The following is a 20,099-nucleotide window of genomic DNA, read 5'->3' on the forward strand; positions in this document are numbered from 1 at the left end:
CAGATTATTGTTCGTGAGGCTTCCAGGCCTGTCTCTCTAAGACAGGGTTGGCAAGGCTGCCCTGGGGGTATGATAAGACTATAACTGGTGGAAACTTGGCAGGTGACTCTGGCACACTGAGTCATTTATACCTGGCATGTCTTACTGCCCAACCCAGGCTGCCCCTTGTCTTTTCAATTCTAGCCTGCTGCTCCTTCATAGGGACTATCACTCAGCTAGCCACCTGCTTCAGCTTCTGTCCCACACCTCCTTCACTTCCCTGCTTATCTTGCAAGGATACCCTACCTCCACCTATTTGCAGCCACTTGGGGCCCATGGCAGGACCATGTCTGGGTGGAGCTCAACCAGAGGAGGGAAATGTGTCAGAAAGAGAACAGATGTTTCCCAAGGTACACTCTGGCTTCCTGATAGGACAATGCAGGTCCTGCATTCTGGTTCCTGGAAAAGCACAACTGAGCCTCCTCCATCAGAATGGATTGATATGGGTTCTATTTGGATAATAGGATGATTTTCTTATCTTTCCTCAGTTCCCTGCCCAGGCAAGAGGGTAGCCTTCTCTGGGACCCAACAGAGATGTGCAGGATTATAAAAACCCTACTACAGGGCTCTTGGGGAGGGGCCAGCCTGGACACCTCCTATACTTTTTCTCTCTCTTGACTGGGTGACACCAGGTGGTAGGAGGGCATATATAGATAGAAAGGCAAGGCTGGCTGAACCTGTGTCTGGGGGTCAACTAAACCATCAGGCTGCTGCACAGCCTGTGCTGCACTGTGGGAGGGCACAGAGTTTGAGAACCGCAGGTCAGTGATGGAGACAATAACAGTGTGTGTGGGTAGCACTGCTTTGACTTTAATGGAAGCATGTCCATGACAGATTAAATACTTGGGGGCATCTCTGCTAACTTCTGCTTTGCCCTTACACAGAGATGAGTTGGGAATCTGCAGCCCTTCTGGAAGCCATTCCTAGCCCAGCATGACTATGCTGCGCTGGGATCTGACCTCGGGTTCTTCACTCCAAAATTAGTCTCCAGAGTCAAGAGCAGACCTCCTGTCATTGGTCTGTATTCCCAAGTCCTGGTGGGCAGAGGTACTCTTTACATGGACTTCTCTTGAGAGTTGTGGGGCAGTGTGCAGGGGAACTCCCTTATGCCACAGTAATTCTGCCAAGCCCCCTTTACCATGTCAGAGGGGCCCTTACAACAGGAAACTACTCTTGAATCCATAAGACCACAGGGGCCAGGCTGAGTGTTCCAAAGCCCATGCCCAACTCTGAAGTTAACCTTCTAATCTCCCCATTACTGGTTGATGCCCAGGTCCCCTGTCTCCTGTAGTGTCCCAGTCACTTCAATCATGGCCTCCCACCCAGGAAAAGGTAACAGCTTAAAAGGGGATCTATTTCACTATTCCAACCCTGTGGGTCCTTTGTCCACATCAATGAAATGAGGTTTTTGGGGTCCCCTGCACCTGCTGAGCTCCATTTGGAGGCTCTGAGCACCCTGATCCTTGACTCCACAGGAACAGCTACACTGCAGACACAGGAATGGCCAGAGCAATCTTTGCAGTGGGCCAACCAATCTGGCATCATTTTCCATGCTGGTTTGATACCAATGGTGCTCTCAAATGTCAGCACCCAGCTCTGCACACTGCTTGTCAGAGATGTGTGAGGCCAGAGAGTCTATGATGTCCAGCAGCAACTGCTGGCTCAGTGACCGCAGTGTGGGTAACTTGGAGACCTGTACAGATGACCAAAATGCCAAAATGAGACAACCAGATTCCTAAAAGGGCCAAGGTGGGTGGCTGAGTTCTTTGGGGCCCAACCTTCTCTGGGCTTGGGCAGACTCTGAGGACCAGACAAGTGGCCAATGGGTATAGTTTGCTTGGCCCAGCCCAGATGCACCCCCCACCTCCATGAAGTACTGATGAGGAGGGCTGAATTCATGAGCTCTGGATCAAGACAGGCCCTGACCTTGGTGAACTGGTGCACAATGATATGGAGGCAGTGCCGCTTCATGTCCAGTGCCTGTGTCTTGTCAGCGGCCTCCAGGATCTGCAATGGCAATAACTCTGAGGCACTGTCCCACCTCCCCTACCCTCAGAGGGAGAGGTGGGCTATACCTGCAGCACATTCTGCACAGTCACATTCATCTCCAGGTTCTGCTTGCAGTATGCCTGCAGCCGATTGTTGTAGAAGCCATAGTAGTAGGGGGCAGCAAAAAGGTAGCTGGGAGCTGGTTAAGGAGCCACTGACCAAGGGAAGCCCATATGCCCACCCAGCTGCTCTCTCCTTTCTCCCCTAGGAATGTGCTTCAGGAGCCTCATACACCAGGGGCTAGAGCTTCATCCAGATGCAGATATTGGCTGATTCTCTAAACAGGTCTTATCCAAGATCCAAAGAAAACCACAAATCTTATTCTCTCATGCACATCTGCAGAACTTCTCCATAGCCTCACTAGCCAACAGGCATTCTAGTACCTCATGTTCAAACCCCACTGAAGAAGCTGGAATGTAGCTCAGTGGTCAAGCAGTTAGTTGCCTGGCATACATGAGGCCCTAGGTTAGACACCCAGCACTGGAAAGAATGGGGGAAAAGGTTTTGACACCACTGAAGTGAAGTAAGAGAAATCACTTCCTATCTGCCTGCTTGCCTGTTTCAGGGAACAATGGCCAACACCATTCTCCCAGGATACGAACCCTCCCTTCCAGCTGCCCACCTGCTCTAGACACCTTGCACCAGGCACTGAGATATCTTCTAGAATGCAGAGATGGTCCGCCCCCATCTGGCCAAGACAGGGCAATAGGACCCCAAAGTAGCCCAAGGGCAGGTACTGTGACCCCTCAGTGCTGACCAGAGAGTGTCTTGAGTTATGAGGATACAGGGAGTCCTCAGGCGGCATGTTGACTTCTCCATAGTAGATGTAGCGCAGCATGGACTCAAAGGCCTGCCTGCTGGGCACCATCTCCCCAATAGAGATGTTCACCTGCCCATCCTCAGGCATGAAGGACCGGAACATGGCCTCAAAGTAGCTGGGGGGGGGGGGGAGGGGATGCAAATGCCCATCTCTCAGAAGAAGGAAGCCAACACCTGGGCTCTCCCCTGCCCTCTTGTATAGGCCTCCGACCCACCTAGAGCGGGCTGCCAGGATGGCCTTGTGAGCTGGCCGTGGATGCCCATCTAGCAGTAGAGTGATGTCACAGAACTCTGCACCTGCCCCCTCCAGGTATGCTTTCATGTCCTGGATCAGAGATGTGCCTGGAAGGTAGGTGTGGAGGGACCCTGAGCAGGTGGCCCCTCCACACCCCAAGCAGACCCTGATCAAAGAGGCTATTTTATATTCTACTCTCAGGACCCCACAGGCACTGCCTCTCCGCATGTCAGCCCACATTGCTGCCCTGTACAAAGCTTCCCAAGGCCAGATGAGCCTCCAGTCTCTATTTTTTCCTCTCAGTTCCCCAGGCTAGCTGGACCTCTGCATTCCCAAAGATAGTTCCAAGGCCTGCCACTACCAACATCTGATTTTCCACAACTTGGCCCACTCTGTCCTCCTTTGGGCCTATCACTTGACCTCTGGTGTCTCCAGATATGACCAAGGGTCAGTGGCAAGGGTCAGCATGGGCTCCAAGGAACATTGGGAGAAAGAAGGAGCCTGTAACATCTCTTTCAGAGTGAGAGGAGACAAGAAAGCACTGGGAGTATATGAGGCTGTTCTCAACCATCACTGTGTCTAAAACAAATGTTCAGTGGCTGATCACTGACCCTGAACCATCAGACCTGATGGTCCAGGCAGAAAGAAGTACCCATGTTCAACCCAGAAATGGGCTTAGGGAATCCAGGCTCACTGCTGCATAGCCTGCTATGGAAAGCCCTGGGGGAACTGGGGAGATTCTATGAGGGAGCCTGCTTTCCCCTGTCCATCCCTGCCCCTGTGCCCAGCAGCACATGGCCACAGACCCACCCCGTGTCCCAAGAGCTTAGCAAGTGCCCTCCATGGCTCTTAAGTGTTCTACCCAACACTATCCATCACTCCCCACAGTGCAGGGTAATAAGGGTTCCCTACCAATGTCCATGGGCTGGTCTGAGGAGGTGCGAGGGGGTGGCTGTTGCTTCCGCCTTACAATCTCCACTATCAGTGGGGATGAGAGGCGCTCAAATTCCTTCATCATGATCACCTGGTTGAAGTGGGACTCCTTCACCACGAAGTTCAGGCAGTGTTCCTGGGACAGACAGGCCCGGGCAGGCAAGTGGGGTCAGCCCAAGGCCCCAAGCTGGGCAAGGGGCTTGCTGCAGGGAGCAGAGTTGGGACCCAGCCTGAGCATGCATGCCCCACCCCATCCAGCAGAGCCCCAGGCTGGCAGATGATCCCAGCAGTAGCACTAACCCCTGCCCGCACCTTGAGCTGTCCCAGCTGCAGTTTCGCAGCGCTCTCACACACAACCAGTACATTCTGCAGGTCCACAGAGGCCTCAATGTATTGCCGACACAACTGTTCCAGGCGGCACAACTGGAAGCTTAGCGCCAACTTGTACACATCCATGATGAGCAGCACATCCTCCACATGGCCTGCACCCAAAAGTCCTTGAGCCTCAGGGATCCCAGGAAGGGAAGCCTAGGGACACAGCCCAGGGCTCCCTCACAGATGAATTTGGGTCAGGACTGCTGAGTGTCAGCTGGGTTCCATGCTGGCTGCTGTGATCACACGTAATCAAGAGTGACCACAGCCTCTGAGCCTCAGAGGGTCTGTCTATAAGGCCCTCTGACTAGCATACCCACCGTCTAGCTCTGCTGTCACCCCCTGCCCTGTTACTGTACCACCCACACACCATGCAGACCTTTCCTTGGGTACTTGATCTTGTCGGTGTACAGAAACAGCATGAGCACCTCAAAGGGTCGGGCCTCAGCCTCTCGAATGGCCACACGCAGCAGGGGCAGCCGTGTTCCACTAGGAACCTCCCTGGGAGCAGGGGCTGCCTCCTCCTCCAGCTTCTGAGGGGAAAAGAAAGGAGCTCAAGGGAACCCCAGTGAACAATGGACACAGCTACCCAATTCAGCAGTAGAGGGAAATCTTACCTGAGCCAATCGCTCACGTGCCTGCATGATCTTCCTGCGGAGCCAGCGGCTCCTTGCCGTGACAATGGCCACGTGGCCTTGCACACACTCTTCCTTCTACATAAAGAATGACATATGAAGGGTATAGGAGCCTCATTCCAAGGGACAAGGGCCAGCTGGCTAGGGAAGTCACCACTATGTGGTCAGCTGGGCCTCAGAGAGAAGTTCCCACTCAGCAAATGGGGCTGGGCTTAAGAAAGGGCACCCACCTCACCCAGCACGAACTCCACATCACAGAACTGACGGCTCTCCCACAGCCGCCCATAGTCTTCATGCAGCGTGCACTTAGGATAACAGGAGAACTGCAGAAGAAGACCCCAGTGCTGCCATGCAGGCCAACCCTGAGGCACCTGTCCAGCCTATGCTATCCCACAGAGTGCAAAGGCAGATAGGCCTGGCTGAGGAAAGGGAGGAGTTATCTCTCTACCCACAGGCATGCCTTGCTCTGGGCCTTAGTGCCTGCAACTGCCCACTGGTTCCACACCAGCAGGGTACTCTCACTGCCACTCCTTGCCTTAAGCTAGTTCCCCAGACTTTGGCAGGGTTGTAGCATCTCCACTGCCTGGACCTAGGCACTCATGCTGGCTCCACCAGTATACCTCTGTCTTGCACTGTCCCATGGACTCCTGCTTGGACCACATGTTCTTCCAAGTGTGGGAAGAAGCTGCCATGGAAAGTAGTATCAATCCAGAGTCTACCCTCTTCTAAGCTATGGGTGTCCTGGAGGTCCCAGTGCTCAGTCTAGCCAGGCTGCGTCTACGAGGTCAGCTTATTCCCTCACATTTCCCTACCCTGCTCTGAAGCTGGGGGTCTGCCTGGTCCATTCTGCACTGAAGGTCAGTGACCTACTCCTAGTGTCACCTCAGCCTTCCTTCAACCTAGAGCCATCACCCCCCATCACTGGCCTTAAAGAGGCTTCCATCCCATCAGGCTCAGTAATCAACAGGCACCCTTGGACAAGCCCTGCCCCTACCTACTGGGCTTCAGTGTTCTATCACTGGGGCTTGTCCATCCCAGTAAGCCCTACAAGTTCATGAGCCACATACCTGGAACCTGTACATCTCCCCACTGCGGATGTTGTTGTCCACGGTGCCCCCAAAGATGTACATGGCATCAGAAATGACAGCAGCTGCATGGAAGAGCCTCCCGCTGGGCAGCTAAGGAGGGTGACAAGTGGGCAGAGGGGAAGGGATGGGGCATGGTTTCCAGCACTGGGGTTGGTGGTGGCTAAGCCATGGGCAAGGATATGACTGTGAAGGATAGGCCAAACAGCCCAGTCTCTGAGGTTACAAATTTCCTGAGTGCAATTGCAGACAACAGTGGAAGCCAGGGCCATGTGGATGAGTGGGGTAGAATGGGATATGAGACCCTCAGGATGAACAGACCCCAGAGGGCAAAGTCTGGAGCCCCCAGGGACATTGGTCCAGCCAACAGGGCATGGGCTCCTGGCCCTGTGCCTCCTTTGCTGAGTGACTCTGAACAGTTTTTAGAGCCTCCTTCTCCCTATCTGTGATAGGTTCATCATAGTATCTGCTTCAAGGAGTGATGGAGCCTTAACAAGTGTCTCTGCCCCTTACCTCTGAGGCTGGCTGGCTGGGCTGCTTAGGTAAGGTAGTACCAAAATCCAAGCCAAACACATCCCGGGACTTCTTGAAGCTACCCCGCTCCTCAGAGGTCAGGGTGGGTGCTTCCTCGGAAGTGGAAGCTCGCTCCGGCACCTCAGCCCCACCAACCTGGTGGGGAGAAACGTGGGCATGTGACCAGTCAGCAAGGGCTGGGTAGGCTGTCATCCCTGCCAGAGCATGCTGTGGGTTTAGAAGGAGGGAAAAAGAACAGGATGAGGGCTGTGAAGGTGAGCCCAGGCAGCAATCAAAGCAGGTTTCCCCATAATGTTTGTAGGACAGCAGCACAGTGCAGACAGGATGGAACATGGAATATTAAAAACCTGAAGACTGCAGAAGGAGCTAGAGCCAGAGGGGTAGGCATTCAGGGCTGAGGGCCCAGGGTGTCCTGGCCTTGCTCCTCTTGACTTTCTGGAACCCTGGGAGCCCCCTGAGGCTGTGAGAGCCATTGGCATCCAGCCAGTGGGTCAGGACCCCCTGGAACCCCTACTCCATAGCTTGGTAGTGCTCACCTCACTGTCAGAGCTGGGCTGGACAACCTCCCAGGTCTGGAAGTCCACATCGTAGCAATGCAGTTCGTTGGGAAGAGTGTTGTCAGCTGCACCCCCAAACACATACAGGTGGCGGTCAAAGGCCACCATGGTGTGTCCATAGCGCCGCTGTGGGGGCGGCGGGGAGCCCCGGAGCAGGTGTTCAGTGGGGATACGTGTCCACCTGGAGCACACAACAGTAAACTAGTGCTGGGGTAGGAATTGTGTTCCTTACCAAAGCTTCCCCACAACAAGTTCCCCTGTGAAGTCCCCCTGCAACTCCTGTGGTGACCATCTCAGGATCCCAAGGGAGAGCCTGGTTATGGGTCCCCAGAATTCCATGCCCTGTTTAGCTCTGGCACCACCAGCCTTGTCCAACTTCATGGGATCCTGCACAAGCCCCCCTTCCTCTGACATGAAGCAGGAAGCAGTGATGATATGGGAAACTGACCTCTGGGCAGTTTGCTCTCTGGGGAATGGAGTTGTGCCATTGTGGGTTGCTGAGCAGACTGCCAAGTCCCCACTCTGGATCCCACATGCTAATGCTGCTCCTACAGTATCTCCAGCAAATTGTCTCTTTTGCTAAGTAAGTTGAAGAACCAAAATAGATCCTGGCTAATAGATCCATGTGGCTGTATGCTGCCAACCCCTGCCCATCACCCAAAGAGGTTTCTCTCCACCAGGGATACCAGCCCTTCCTCCTACCTATCCCTAATCTAAAGGGCAATTCCTGAGTCACCTCCAAAGCCCATGTTCCCTCTTTTCCATTCACTCCCAGTGACAGAGGACACAGCCCCATCACAGGGGAAAAGTCAACTGGCAGCCAAGGACAGTGTAGGTCAGAAGTTCTCAGGGCCTGAGCTATCCTCCCATCTTCTGCCATCACAGGACAGCTGTACCAGTCCCATTTGTTATTGGTAGGACTGATCAAGTCACTCACAGGGCAGGAGTTGTCCTCCAGAGGGAGGCTCAGCCAGGGTTCCTGGTCCAGACCCTATTTTGCTGAGCTGCAGCCATACCTGAGGGGCCTGGTGGGTGTGCCACACATCCCTGCTCCAGACTATATATTCCTGCTATATGTGAGAGCTTGGAAAGATGGGCTACCATGGCTATCAGAAACAGGCTAGGACATTAACTATGCCTCCTCCCCAAGCAGAGTGCTTACGTCTTATCCTTGAATTCAAACTGGAAGAGGTTGTTGGTTATCTTGGCTCCACTCTGTCCTGAGAATACAAACATCTTGTCCCGGCACACAGCCACAGGGAAGTTGCAGCAAGATGGTGGGATCTCACCACTCTGGGCCACCTAGGATGGGGGTGCAACTCAGTCCAAGGCTCTCACAGGACCTCAGCTCACATATCTATGTACTTATAGGGTGGAACCTTCATTCTTGAAGCTTTGTGAATGAGGGTTCATAGACCAGTTTTTGCTGAACAGCTTATAACCCATCTCATCCACATACGTGAGTATGGTTTTGACCAGTGGGGGTTAAAACCATGAGGGTAAAATCATTAGAGGTTAAAAGTCATACATTTCTACAAGGAAAGGAACGTCCTAGGGGAAACTCCAGTAATTAGGACACCAGAGAGCAAGCTGTCCTCATTATGTTCAAATAAGTGTAGATTAGACCAGACTCATATATATCATCACAACACACAGTACTCTGCCCATCCATAACTCAGTGTCATACCCCCTGCCTTTTTCAGTGCTGGGGACTGTATCCAAGGCCTTGCACATGCTACACAAGCACTCTACCACTAAGCCACATCCTCAGCCGGAAGACTTAAGTCTTCAGTCACTGTGCAATTGGTGCTAGAATTGGTCCTGAGGTTCCTGCCAGGTCATGGAGGACAGTGAAGCTGGGCTTTGGCAAAGGCAAGAAAGCAGCCTCTGTTGCCACCCTACCTTGGCTTCTTGCACCCCCCAGCAGCCCTTGTCTTTATCCCAGCAGCTCTCTGGGCACCTCACCTCCTCCCAGCACGTGAGTTCCCGATCCTGGAGGCCAATCGTCCACATGTCATTCAACCTGCATTAGGACAGTGGGATCAGATTCCTTTGGATCTGGCTGTTAGGGTAGACCAGGCCCTGGCCAGGGCAAATGAATGCAGGGAAAAACAACCTGCCATGTAAGTAGGGGACTACCTGTGAAGCTTTGACATGGGAGCTGGGTGTGGGAGCAGGAACTGCACCAAATCCTTGCCATTCCAGGTCCCCTACCCAGATAGGAACAAGTAACCTCATATACAACATCTGGCACAGTGGAACAGGGCCACAGCTTCTTCAGCTATTTTCCCCCACAGCAAGGAGAAGACTGTAGATACCACAAAAATCACCACTACCACTGTATCACTAGGAATTTCTACAATGCTAAAGTTTGGAATGAGCACATACTACTTTTGTAATCAGAAAAATATAGCAAAACTAATTTACTAAATTTAGAAGGAAAATGTCTGTGATATAGGCAGGAACCTAAGGCTGGGTCTATGCCCTGACACTGCCCACCCACCCATGTACTGAGCCCCTCAGGGTCCCTCTTCCTGGTGGTACCCAAATAACCTCATCTGATTAATCAAGGGGCCACAGGATTAGCGGCAGGTCCCACTCAGCAGTCTCACCTCCATTTACCCAAATTCCTCTTCTCCATCCATGCCCCCTCCTGGGAATCCCCCAGAGTAGCACTCAAAATCCACCTGGCTGACCTTTCCTAGACTGAGCTCTCAAATTCCAGGAAAGCTCACTGTGTACCTACATACATTCAGAGATGGGGTACACAGGCCAGGCCACTGCCTACCTGGCATTGCCATCATAGCCAGCGAAGATCCACAGCTTGTCACTGTACACCGTGGCCCCATGAGCTGACCTGGCAACTGGCAACCTAAAGTGAAAAGGGAGTGAAGAAGGAAGCCATCCAATAAAGGACAGAGCTTACAGTCCCACATAGTGGGATACAAACCACAGCTGGACTGCTAAGGTCACATATTCCTGACAATGGGGCTCTGAGGGCCACTTCTGGGGCACTGGGAAGGAGCAACAGAACCAGAAGGTAGGTTTGTGAGGCCTGGATGATAGCTAGATACAAAAACAAGATATAAGGCTGGGGATATGGCTCAGTGATAGAGCACTTGTCTAGGATGCATGAAACTCTGGGTTTAATACTCAACACCTCAAAAACAAAAATGAAACTCAGATGTTCACAGAGGCAGAGTATTATCTTTCAGCTTCCACAAAATACCAAAGGGGGTACTCACAAAGCAACGCTTCAGGTTTCTTCCAAAAGAAGGGCATCCAGAACTGAATATGGATACCTGGGGTAAGTGACCACTCCTGACTATCTGACTACTTCATGCCCTCAGGCCTCTCCCGGCCTTGGGCTTCCTGTCTGAAACATAAGAGAAAGCCAAGTTCAGGCCTGCTGCCATCCAGGCTCCTCCTGGTCCCACAGTCTCTCACCGTCCTTCAATTTTCCACTCTGTCCACTGGCCAGTTGCAAACTTATATTCAAAGAGGTCATTTTTATTCTTCAAGTTAGAATTTGAATAAATGTCTCCAGTGTAGCCCCCTGGTAAAGAGAGAGCAAAAGTATCACACTCATGGCATATCTTCAAACTCCAGGAGCTGGGACAGAATCTGGCCCCACTTGAAGTGAACCAACTGGAAATCTACCTATAAATTACCGGGGCACCAACTATCTGCCTGCCTTGGTATTGGGCTCTAGGGATACAGAGATAAACAGGACACTGTTTCCTGCTCCAGCCCTCACAGAGGCAGATGACCCAACCCCATGGGCTCAGGACAGTTAGGGAAAGGGGTCCCCTGCCCAGTACAGGAGTTCAAAGCAATTCAGTGGACAAAGCTGAGGAGTGAACAGAAAGTATCTGCTAGGATATCTAGGATATGAGAAGACCCATCTTAGGAGAAGGCTGGCAGGAGGACAGGGCAGCTGTAGGCCCAGCAGGGAGTAGAAGGCTACTTACCAAAAACAAACATGCTGCTCCCATAGACAACAGCTGAGTGGTGGTATCGAGGGGCTGGTGGGGTGCCAGTGGTAAAGGCCCTATAGTAGGTACAAGGGTGGTATCACCAAGATCAGCCAGATAGTCCGTGTCCGCACAGGGTGGCAACCCTCACACTTCAATTTTTTAAATGTCTCTTTACTGCCTAGGCTGGCCTTGAGCTTGTGAGCTCAAGAGATCTTCCTGCCTCAGACTTCTGAGTGCTAGGACTACAGGGTAGGCCATGGCACCTAGTTTCCTTTTAATTTTGCATTTCAAAGGTGATTACTTGCTGAGTGTGGGGATATAAGCCTGTAATTCCAGAGGAACACAAGTTCATGGCCAGCCTGGGCAATTTAGCAAAACCCTATCTCAAAATTTCAAAAAAGAATTAAGAGTGTAGATTAGGAATAAAGTGCCTCTGGCTTCTATCCCCAACCCCCAATACTGTTAAAAAAAAAAAAATAGTGGCACATCTGATAGAAACTTTATTTTTTATTATTTATTTACTTAGTACCAGGGAATAAACCCTGGTACTAAGTAAATAGTACCACATCCCCAGCCACTTTTATTTTTTATTTTGAGATAGGGTCTTACTAAGTTGCTTAGGGCCTTGCTAAATTGCTGGCTTTGAACTTGCAATCCTCCTGCCTCAGGCTCCCAAGCCACTAGGATTAGCCATCCCACCTGGCTCATAGAAATTAAAAAAAAAAAAAAAAAAAAAGCAATGGGCACCAAATCTCTTGCATAATTCCACTGTCAGAAAATCACTGTCAATAGCTAGGAGTCCTCCCTCCATAACTCTGAACCATGTCTGTGAAGAATTTTTTTTTTTTTAAGTTATACATGGACACAATTTATTTATTTACTTATTTACTTATTTATTTATTCATTTTTATGTGGTGCTGAGGATCAAACCCAGTGTTTCGTATGTGTGAGGCAGGTGCTCTACCACTGAGCTACAGCTCCAGCCCCAAAGAATTTTTAAAAAATATTTTAATTAGTTATAGATGGACACAATGCCCTTATTTTATTTATTTTTTATGTGGTGCTGAGAATCAAACTTAGTGCCTCACATATGCTAGGCAAGTGCTCTAACACTGAGCCACAACTCCAGCCCCCCAAAGAATTTTTTAATAAAATCAATGAGATGGATATTTTGTAACTTGCATTTTCAACTAGACAGTAGAACATCACTAGTGACCCCATGCTACACTAGGACTGACTAGGGCCATTCTCAGCAGCACTAAGTATCTGCAGCATGGGGTCACTAAATTTTATTTACTGAACTAAAAACCCATTTGCACTGATTATTTGGTGCTGCTCATTTTCTGGGAAAAGTTTGACAAAGAATTATAAAATCTTCAGAGTGATTTCCCTCCCAGTAGTGGGGTATTAATGCCAGGGCCTTGCACATGCTAACCAAACACTTTACCATTCAGTTACATGCCCAGCCTTTTTTAAATTTTATTTTAAGATACGGTCTCAGTAAGTTATACAGGCTGTCCTTGAACTTGGAATCATGTGTCTTGGCTTTCTGGGTAGCTAGGATTACAGATGTATGCCACTACAGCTAGCCTTAAGAGTGATTTTTCCTTTTCTTTTTTTTTTTTTTTTTTTTTTTGGTGCTCTACCTATGAGCTACATCCCCAGTCATTTCTATTTTATTATTATTATTATTATTATTATTATTATTATTATTATTATTATTATTATTTACCAGGGGCTCTTAACCACTAAGCCACACCCCAGCCTCTTTTTTATATTTCATTTAGAGACAAGGACTCACCAAGTTGCTTAGGTTCTCTCTAAATTGCGGGGGCTGGCTTTGAACTCATGATTCTCCTGCTTCAGCCTACTGAGTCACTGGGATTACAGGCATATACCATGGCACCTGGCTTTATTTTTGAAACATGGTCTCAATAAGTTGCTGAGGTTGGTCTCCTGCCTGAGTTTCACAAGTTGTTGGGATGGATTACAGCAGTGTAGCACCACACCTGGCTCCTTAATGACTTTAAAAATTAAAATCAATCAGTTAACAGCTGTATCATAAAGAGGAAAAAACATATCTACTTCTACAGTTATTCCAAGTGCTATCAAAGCTCCTGGGGATATGGTAGGTGATGCCAAGTGGTGCAGCCCTGTGTGGCTAAGGGTTCTGGCATCTTTTGAGCACTGACATCCTCCTCTGGCAAAAAGGACAATAAGACCCCACCCCAAAGGGCTGCTTGGGACCAAGGGAATGGCCCACAGAATAGAGTGTGGTGCCACAATGGGCTCCATGGGTTTATGTTTCTGTTGAGAAAATGGTAGAGCTCAGAAAGCCCAGTATCTCCTGATTCTAGGAGATACTTCATATTTCCCCCTCAGCTGTGAGCTGCTCCCAGGCAGGGGCTGGACTACTGCGGATGGGCACAAATATGCAGTGTTCAGAAAGGGCATGTGTCTCTCACTGGAGGCCACACAGCTGAGACAGATGTCTGTGTGGAAGGGGTTGGTAAGGGTGTACATGCTGAGATAGGGTCTCAATAAGTTATACAGGCTGTCCTTGAACTTGGAATCATATGTCTTGGCTTTCTGGGTAGCTAGACCCTAACCCTACTGCCAGTGTGGGGTCTCCTGGCAGAAGATGGGCCCCATGGAGCAGGGAAGGGAGAAAAGACGTTGCTGCTAGCCGTTGGGTGGCTTCCTGCACCAACACAGAGTCAATCCTGAGAGGACTCATTAACTGATACCCTCCCCTGCCTCAAGTCAGATCTCACAGGAATCCCTGGCCCAGGAGAAGTTCTGGTAACTGAGGGGCTCTCCTGCAGCAGAATTTGGGGACTCACAGACAGATCAAATAGACCCCTTAGTTTCAATCACAGAATAATCAATCACTGTGGTAGTTAGAACAGAAACCTAGGAAATGCAGGAAAATACTCAGAGATTCTGGTTGTGGCATCCCAAAGGCCCAGGGGCTCTGGTTCTTTCCTCCTTGATCCTTCTCTCTGATTCTCCAGGATCAGCTGATTCTGCCAGCAACCAGTCCCAGCACAGCACAGAAGGAAAGACAGAGTCTTAGAGCATGGAAGGCTGCCCACCTGCACCAGGAGCAGTCCTTCACATCGAAACGCAGGAGGTCATTGAGCATCGTCTTCCTAAAAGGCAGCCAGAGAGAGGGTGGCATTAGCCAGGTGTGCTTTGTGGAGCATTGCCCTACCAGGACTCTACAGATGGGTATTGCATGCAGACCTTGCAAGGGATAACAGAAAGGGCCATTTTTGGGTGGCTCACTTACCTCTGGACCTGGCCAGGGTAAGACAACCAACTGATGCCTGAGGGACAAGAGTGATGACTACCAAGAAGGCTTCCCAGTTGATATGGGAACCAGGGCTGCCACACAGGCAAGGTTAACCCACATGGAGTCAGAACCAAAGCATGATCCCAGCCACTAGGAGCCTACTCAGGGGCTGCCATGAGGATGTGAAATAGTCCAAAGGCCAGACTCATCATTCACCCCAGCTTCAAGAATCCCCACTTGGCTGGGGATGTGGCTCAAGCGGTAGCGCGCTCGCCTCGCATGCGTGCGGCCCGGGTTCGATCCTCAGCACCACATACCAACAAAGATGTTGTGTCCGCCGAGAACTAAAAAATAAATATTAAAAATTCTCTCTCTCTCTCTCTCTCCTCTCTCACTCTTTAAAAAAAAAAAAAAAAAAAAGAATCCCCACTCACTTGCCTTAACCCCCTTCCCTCAGATGCTGCACTACCACAATGAGATGCTTCTCTGCCTCTCTCTGATCTTTCTAACATCTCTTTATTAATTGCAAAACCAATATAACAATTACATTACATATACAATAAAATGGGAAACAAATTCACTGGTCATTGCACCATCTTACAGGGCTGCAAAGCAACAGGAGCCCAGCACCAGCTTTAGGTGGGGCTTATGCCAGGTGCCCCCTGAGGTCTCATTCCATCTATACTAGGTGGGTGCCCTCCAAACTCCATTTTAAAGAAGAACAAACAGCCTGGGAGATAAAAGGTTGTGCTGGGGGCTGGGGTTATGGCTCAGTGGTAAAGTGCTGGGTTCGATCCTCAGCACTTCATAAAAATAAATAAAATAAAGGCATTGTGCCAACTACAACTAAAAAAAATTAAAAAAAAAAAAGGTTGTAGCTGAGGCCATACAGCCAGGAATTCAGGAGCTGACAAGTTAATGTTATGGCTAATTCCTCCCCATCCTCCTTTTTTCCCCACCCCATCCCCAATCCTGCCCCAGGAGGAGGCCATCTTTCTTTGATCTCGTTGATCTGACAGTCTACTGACAGGCTACAAAGTTGCAACCTAAGGAAGATAAATTTCCTGTTTCCTTCTCTTTTTTTTTTAATTTTTATTTTATTTTGAAACAACATTTTGTTAAATTGCTGAGGCTGGCCTCAAACTTTCAATCCTCTCATTTCAGCTTCCAGAGTCATCACTGGGATTATAGGCATGCACCATCATGCTTTGTATATCACAACACCTTGTAACCTGTTTCTTAGTGTCTCCTTTGTTGAACAAAAATATGGGAGAAAAGAAAAAAAGAATAAACTGGGCTGGGGATATAGTTAAGTTGGTAGAGTGCTTGCCTTGCATGCACAAGGCCCTGGGTTCAACCCCCAGCACCACAAAAAAAAAAAAAAAAAAAAAAAAAAAAAAAAAAAAAAAAAATTATGGGAAGCTAGAAATCAAACCAAAATAGAAGGTATTCATGCCAAATGCTTCATAAACTGGAACTTTAAAGAAGCAGAGAAATCCCAATACAGATCAGTTTTTCCTAAAAACAATCAATTCCAGTCTACCTCCTTTAGTGTAATAAGGAAATCCCCTCTGCTTTAACCCTTATAAAAAAAGGTAACCTGAAGTAACCTAATGTTAACCAATCAGCTTTTTGTTCGGTTTCCTTGTTCCCACCTTAAAAGACCCATTGGGTTGCTCTTATCTAGTGAGAACTCTCATTCTAATCTGTAGAATGGAGGCTGCTTCAATTCATGAATCAAAAATAAAAGCCAAAGAGCTCTATAATTAATTAGTTGTAATTTTATATTATTTAAATTTTTTTTTTTAGTTGTTGATGAACCATTACTTATATATATGAGGTGCTGAGAATTGAACCCAGTGCCTCATACATGTTAGGCAAGAACTCTACCGCTGAGCCACAATCCCAGCCCTGTGGTGATTTTATCTTTTGACACATCATAGCAAAGACTATTCTACTTATTGCTCCATAGTTATTACACAACTACCCGCTACAGAATACTCCTGAGGACAGAGGTTCCCCATTTCCCACCTACTACCCTGTGCCTGACATCAAGGCCTTTTTTGGTTTGGAAGATTCTTGTTAAGGCTCCAATAACTATCTCTGAGTAGATGCCACTTTCTTATTTCATCCCACTTTTTGACATTTATTGAATTATCTAGGTGCTAGGATACTGGGATGAAAGGAGTACAGGCCTTGACATAGCAGAGGACACAGATTATATCCAACATCTGTGTGCTTCGGGGACAAATGGAGGTGGCAAAAGGTAAAGGAAGTGAAGAAAGGCCTTACTCAAAGGGAGGATCAGAAGAGAGGCAGGAAGTGTGAAAAGGAGAGAATGGCCAATGTAAAGAGCTATTGTAGGAGCATACTGGGAACAATCTAAAGGTAGCAAGACAGCCAGCATGGCCCTGTGCAGCAAAGGAATAGGCAGAGGAACAGTGGGAGGCACAAGTGTATAGGTATCACAGACTGTCATGAGAACTTGGGCTTCTATTCAGAGAGGTAGAGAGATGTCACAAGGTTATGAGTTGAGGAGGAATATACTTTGACTTGTATTTGTAAATAGATCTCCCTGACTGCCCTTGGGAAAAGAGACTAGCAGAAACAGGTTGGATACCAGGGGATCATGGCCAAGGAGGCCCTTCTGTCTAGTGTGCAGGTCGTGATATGATTGCAAATTACCCCTCCAACCTCAGGTCAGCGCCCCCAAGGAGTCCTACAGGACTAAGGCTGCAATGCCCTTTCTGGCTTTTTTTTTTTTTCTTTTTTCCAGGACTGAGGACCGAACCCAGGGCCTTGCACATGCTAGACAAGCACTCTGCCACTGAGCTAAATCCCCAACCCCAACAATGCCCTTTCTGGGCTTCAGGCCAGGTTCTGAGGCTGAAAGGCAGAACTAGGACTCATGAGCAGGATGGATAATGTATAGACACTCTACCCTCAGCACAGAGAAACTAACTACAATTTAACTGGTGGCAGTTCATGTGAATGGAGATGTGCCCACCAACTGAACATTAGATCATTATCAAGTTATTTGCTAGGAGTCTATGCAATACAGGAAAACATTCACAAAAAAGTGGAAGATGTACAAAATAAATAAAACTGCTCCATACTTTTTGGCTGCAGAGTAAGCATGTGGATAAAGCCCAGAGGGAAGTCTGGGGAAAGAAAAAAGTGACTGGCAAGGCTGGCAGCAAGGGTACATATGTGTTTTTCAAAGCAACATCTAGGGCTGGGGTTGTGACTCAGTGGTAGAGTGCTTGCCTAGCATGCTGAGAATCAACCTAGTGTGGGGAACTGGGTTTGATTCTCAGCACTGCATATAAATACATAAAATAAAGGTCCATCAACAACTAAAAAATACATATTTAAAAAAAAGCTACATCTGGGGCTGTGGTGTGGCTCCGCAGCTGAGTGCTCACCTCGCATGGGTGAAGCGCTGGGTTGATCCTCAGCACCACATAAAAATAAATAAATAAAATAAAAGTAGGAAGAAAAAAAAAAAAAAGCTACATCTACTCACTCAAAACAAGAGGGACTGAGCATGCGCTACCCACCAAATGCTGTGAGGAGGACTTGAGGGCAGGATCTCATTTAATTCTCACCACAATCTGCAACGTAAATGCAGGTAACCCCAAAGAGGGTAAACTAAAGCTTACAGTACTTAGCTAATGTCTGGAAAGATAGCAGTGGAGCTCCACAGGTCCAATCTGAGACCACACTCTTCTCCCTACCTGGTCCAAACACCTGATACTTAGACTCACCCGTTGTCCCCACCAAATACATAGATGGCATCTTTATAGGCCACCACTGTGTGCTTGCTGCGCCTAGAAAGAAAAAAGAGGTGGATGGTGGTAAAGCCAGGACACTAGTGGGTGGCACCCAAGGAATGGGACTACATGTGGTACTGCCACAGAAGTTAGAAAATATCTCTCAACTGCCAAGAACTACAGAGACCTACATTCCACCACAACCCCAAAGGACCCTGTACATGGGGATGCTCGACACCACCAGAGGATTTTCTAGACTTCCCACCCCACCACAAAGTTAGTGGGACCCCTACTACAGAGAAATAAGAGTCACCCAACTCTGGGTTTACCTAGAAAGACCTTTCTCTGCCCTGGACACCACCCGACCCACTACCAGATTCTACTCCAGGACTTGACGCCCGAGCCTCGCCCCAAGGCCCCATCCTGGGACCTCCTCACTCCCAGTGCTTTCAGAATCCCGCCGTACCGGGCACCCACGAACTCGTCGCAGGGCGGGAGGCGCCGCCACCGATGAACTGTTTCGAAGGGCCCGAAGTTGAGCGTCAGGTATTCGACACTGTCTGAGCAGCTGTGGTCAAAGTCGACACTCGGAGCTACCTTGGAGCGCGCCCCACCTGCCAGGGCCCCGGCCCCGATCGGGCCCCCGGAGCCACCCGGCCCAGACATCCCGGGTGCACGCGGGATTGGCCACCCTGTCTGCAAGTCTTGCGGCCACCGCCCCGGACCGCCAGAAGGGACCACATTTCCCAGCGAGCCCTGCGCCAACGGCGCCGCACTTCCGGCTAGCGTCACGATTAAGGCAACCCACACTTCCCGACGAGTCTAGCACTCCTCATGACAGCTGGGGTAAGTGTGGAATCTGGTGGCTGACCTTGCCGGGAACGTGTAACACTGCGGAAAGCACTTCTGGCGAAATACAGGGCCCAGGTTTCCCCTTCCGGTAAATGCGGTGGCCCCACCCCCAATCTGTCAGGACGGCACTTCCCGGCGCCTTCCAGGCCCACCCCGCCGGTTAATCTTAAGCGGCGGCGGACTCGAAGTTCCCGGCATGCCCTGCGCCTACGCGTGGCTCCTGCTTAGATCGTCTGCAGCTTCTGGGATCCTAGATGGAGGAGGGTTCCGGGTCGCTGGCGGCCGAGCTGTTTGTTCTCTTCCTGCTTGCTCTTCGAGACCAGCCTCCACCCGCCCCGCCTTCCTCCGCCTCCAGCCCCCGGCCGCCTTATCTCCCCTTTGGGAAGCAAGTCTAGCTCAGCGCCTCAGACTTCTTATTCCACTTAATAGCAGACCCTTTGCTTCTTCACCTGCTAAATGAGGATTCAGAAAGCTCCAAGTGCTATGAAAAGCATGGTATGTCTTAGGACCCAGATCCTAGAGCCCCCAAAGTTTTAGGCATGAGCTGCAGATGACCTCTGAAGAAACATGTATGTTCTATCCCAAGTCCTTTGCATATGCTGTCCCTTTTTACTTAAATGCTCTTCTTTTCAAATTAAGATCCAAAGGCACTTGTTGGAGATACTTTCCTTGACCTTGTGGAAAGAAGAGCATCAGTTGCTACCTCCTTAGGGTGCTCACAAGCTTAACTTCCTTGGTGAACCTGTTTATCATATGGTCTGCTTTTGTCCTTGTGTTGGCCCAATTACACTGGAATCACACAGATCTGCAAATGTGTGCATTTTAATTTTAAGATAATGTCTAACATGTTGCAGGGTCCTCCAGGGGACCACTCCCAACAGAGGGAAAAGAGACAGGGCCTGTCCCACCTCCAGTGCCAGATGTCAGTGGCAGCTGAGGCCCTG

The 20,099-nt window shown here is 49.5% G+C and overlaps 1 protein-coding gene across 5 annotated transcripts; it reads right to left on the minus strand.

Annotated features, from left to right (window-relative positions):
* Nucleotides 1–827: 827 nt before the first annotated feature.
* Nucleotides 828–19,931, minus strand: LZTR1 (leucine zipper like post translational regulator 1). 5 transcript variants are annotated; one of them, XM_081286249.1, is made up of 21 exons: nucleotides 18,770–19,931; nucleotides 18,298–18,360; nucleotides 14,331–14,387; nucleotides 11,230–11,309; nucleotides 10,706–10,814; nucleotides 10,047–10,130; nucleotides 9,224–9,281; nucleotides 8,421–8,560; nucleotides 7,238–7,439; nucleotides 6,681–6,836; nucleotides 6,150–6,260; nucleotides 5,313–5,405; nucleotides 5,065–5,160; nucleotides 4,827–4,977; nucleotides 4,388–4,557; nucleotides 4,055–4,211; nucleotides 3,123–3,249; nucleotides 2,874–3,023; nucleotides 2,115–2,220; nucleotides 1,966–2,046; nucleotides 828–1,732 (listed from the first exon to the last, which is right to left on the minus strand). In XM_081286249.1, exons 1-21 carry the CDS (start codon nucleotides 18,967–18,969, stop codon nucleotides 1,616–1,618), a joined length of 2,508 nt encoding a protein of 835 aa, XP_081142375.1. In that variant the 5' UTR covers nucleotides 18,970–19,931; the 3' UTR covers nucleotides 828–1,615. The 5 variants fall into 5 exon arrangements, with proteins under 5 accessions (XP_081142375.1, XP_081142376.1, XP_081142374.1 ...); XM_081286250.1 differs by having other exon boundaries at nucleotides 4,055–4,166; nucleotides 4,827–4,980; XM_081286248.1 differs by having other exon boundaries at nucleotides 4,827–4,980; nucleotides 18,770–19,929.
* Between the last annotated feature and the right edge of the window lie 168 nt (nucleotides 19,932–20,099).

Source organism: Spermophilus citellus (genome assembly GCF_964194105.1).
Source record: "Spermophilus citellus genome assembly, chromosome: 3".
Taxonomy (NCBI): Eukaryota; Metazoa; Chordata; class Mammalia; order Rodentia; family Sciuridae; genus Spermophilus; species Spermophilus citellus.

Coding starts and splice junctions, on each gene's coding strand:
- LZTR1 (XM_081286248.1), bottom strand. CDS start 18,969: ATGTCTGGGCCGGGTGGCTCCGGGGGCCCGATCGGGGCCGGGGCCCTG. Junction 3,250..4,054: donor AGACCAGCCCATGGACATTG/GTAGGGAACCCT, acceptor CCTACCTTCCAG/GCACATCTCTGATCCAGGAC. Junction 2,047..2,114: donor CTGTGCAGAATGTGCTGCAG/GTATAGCCCACC, acceptor TTGCCATTGCAG/ATCCTGGAGGCCGCTGACAA.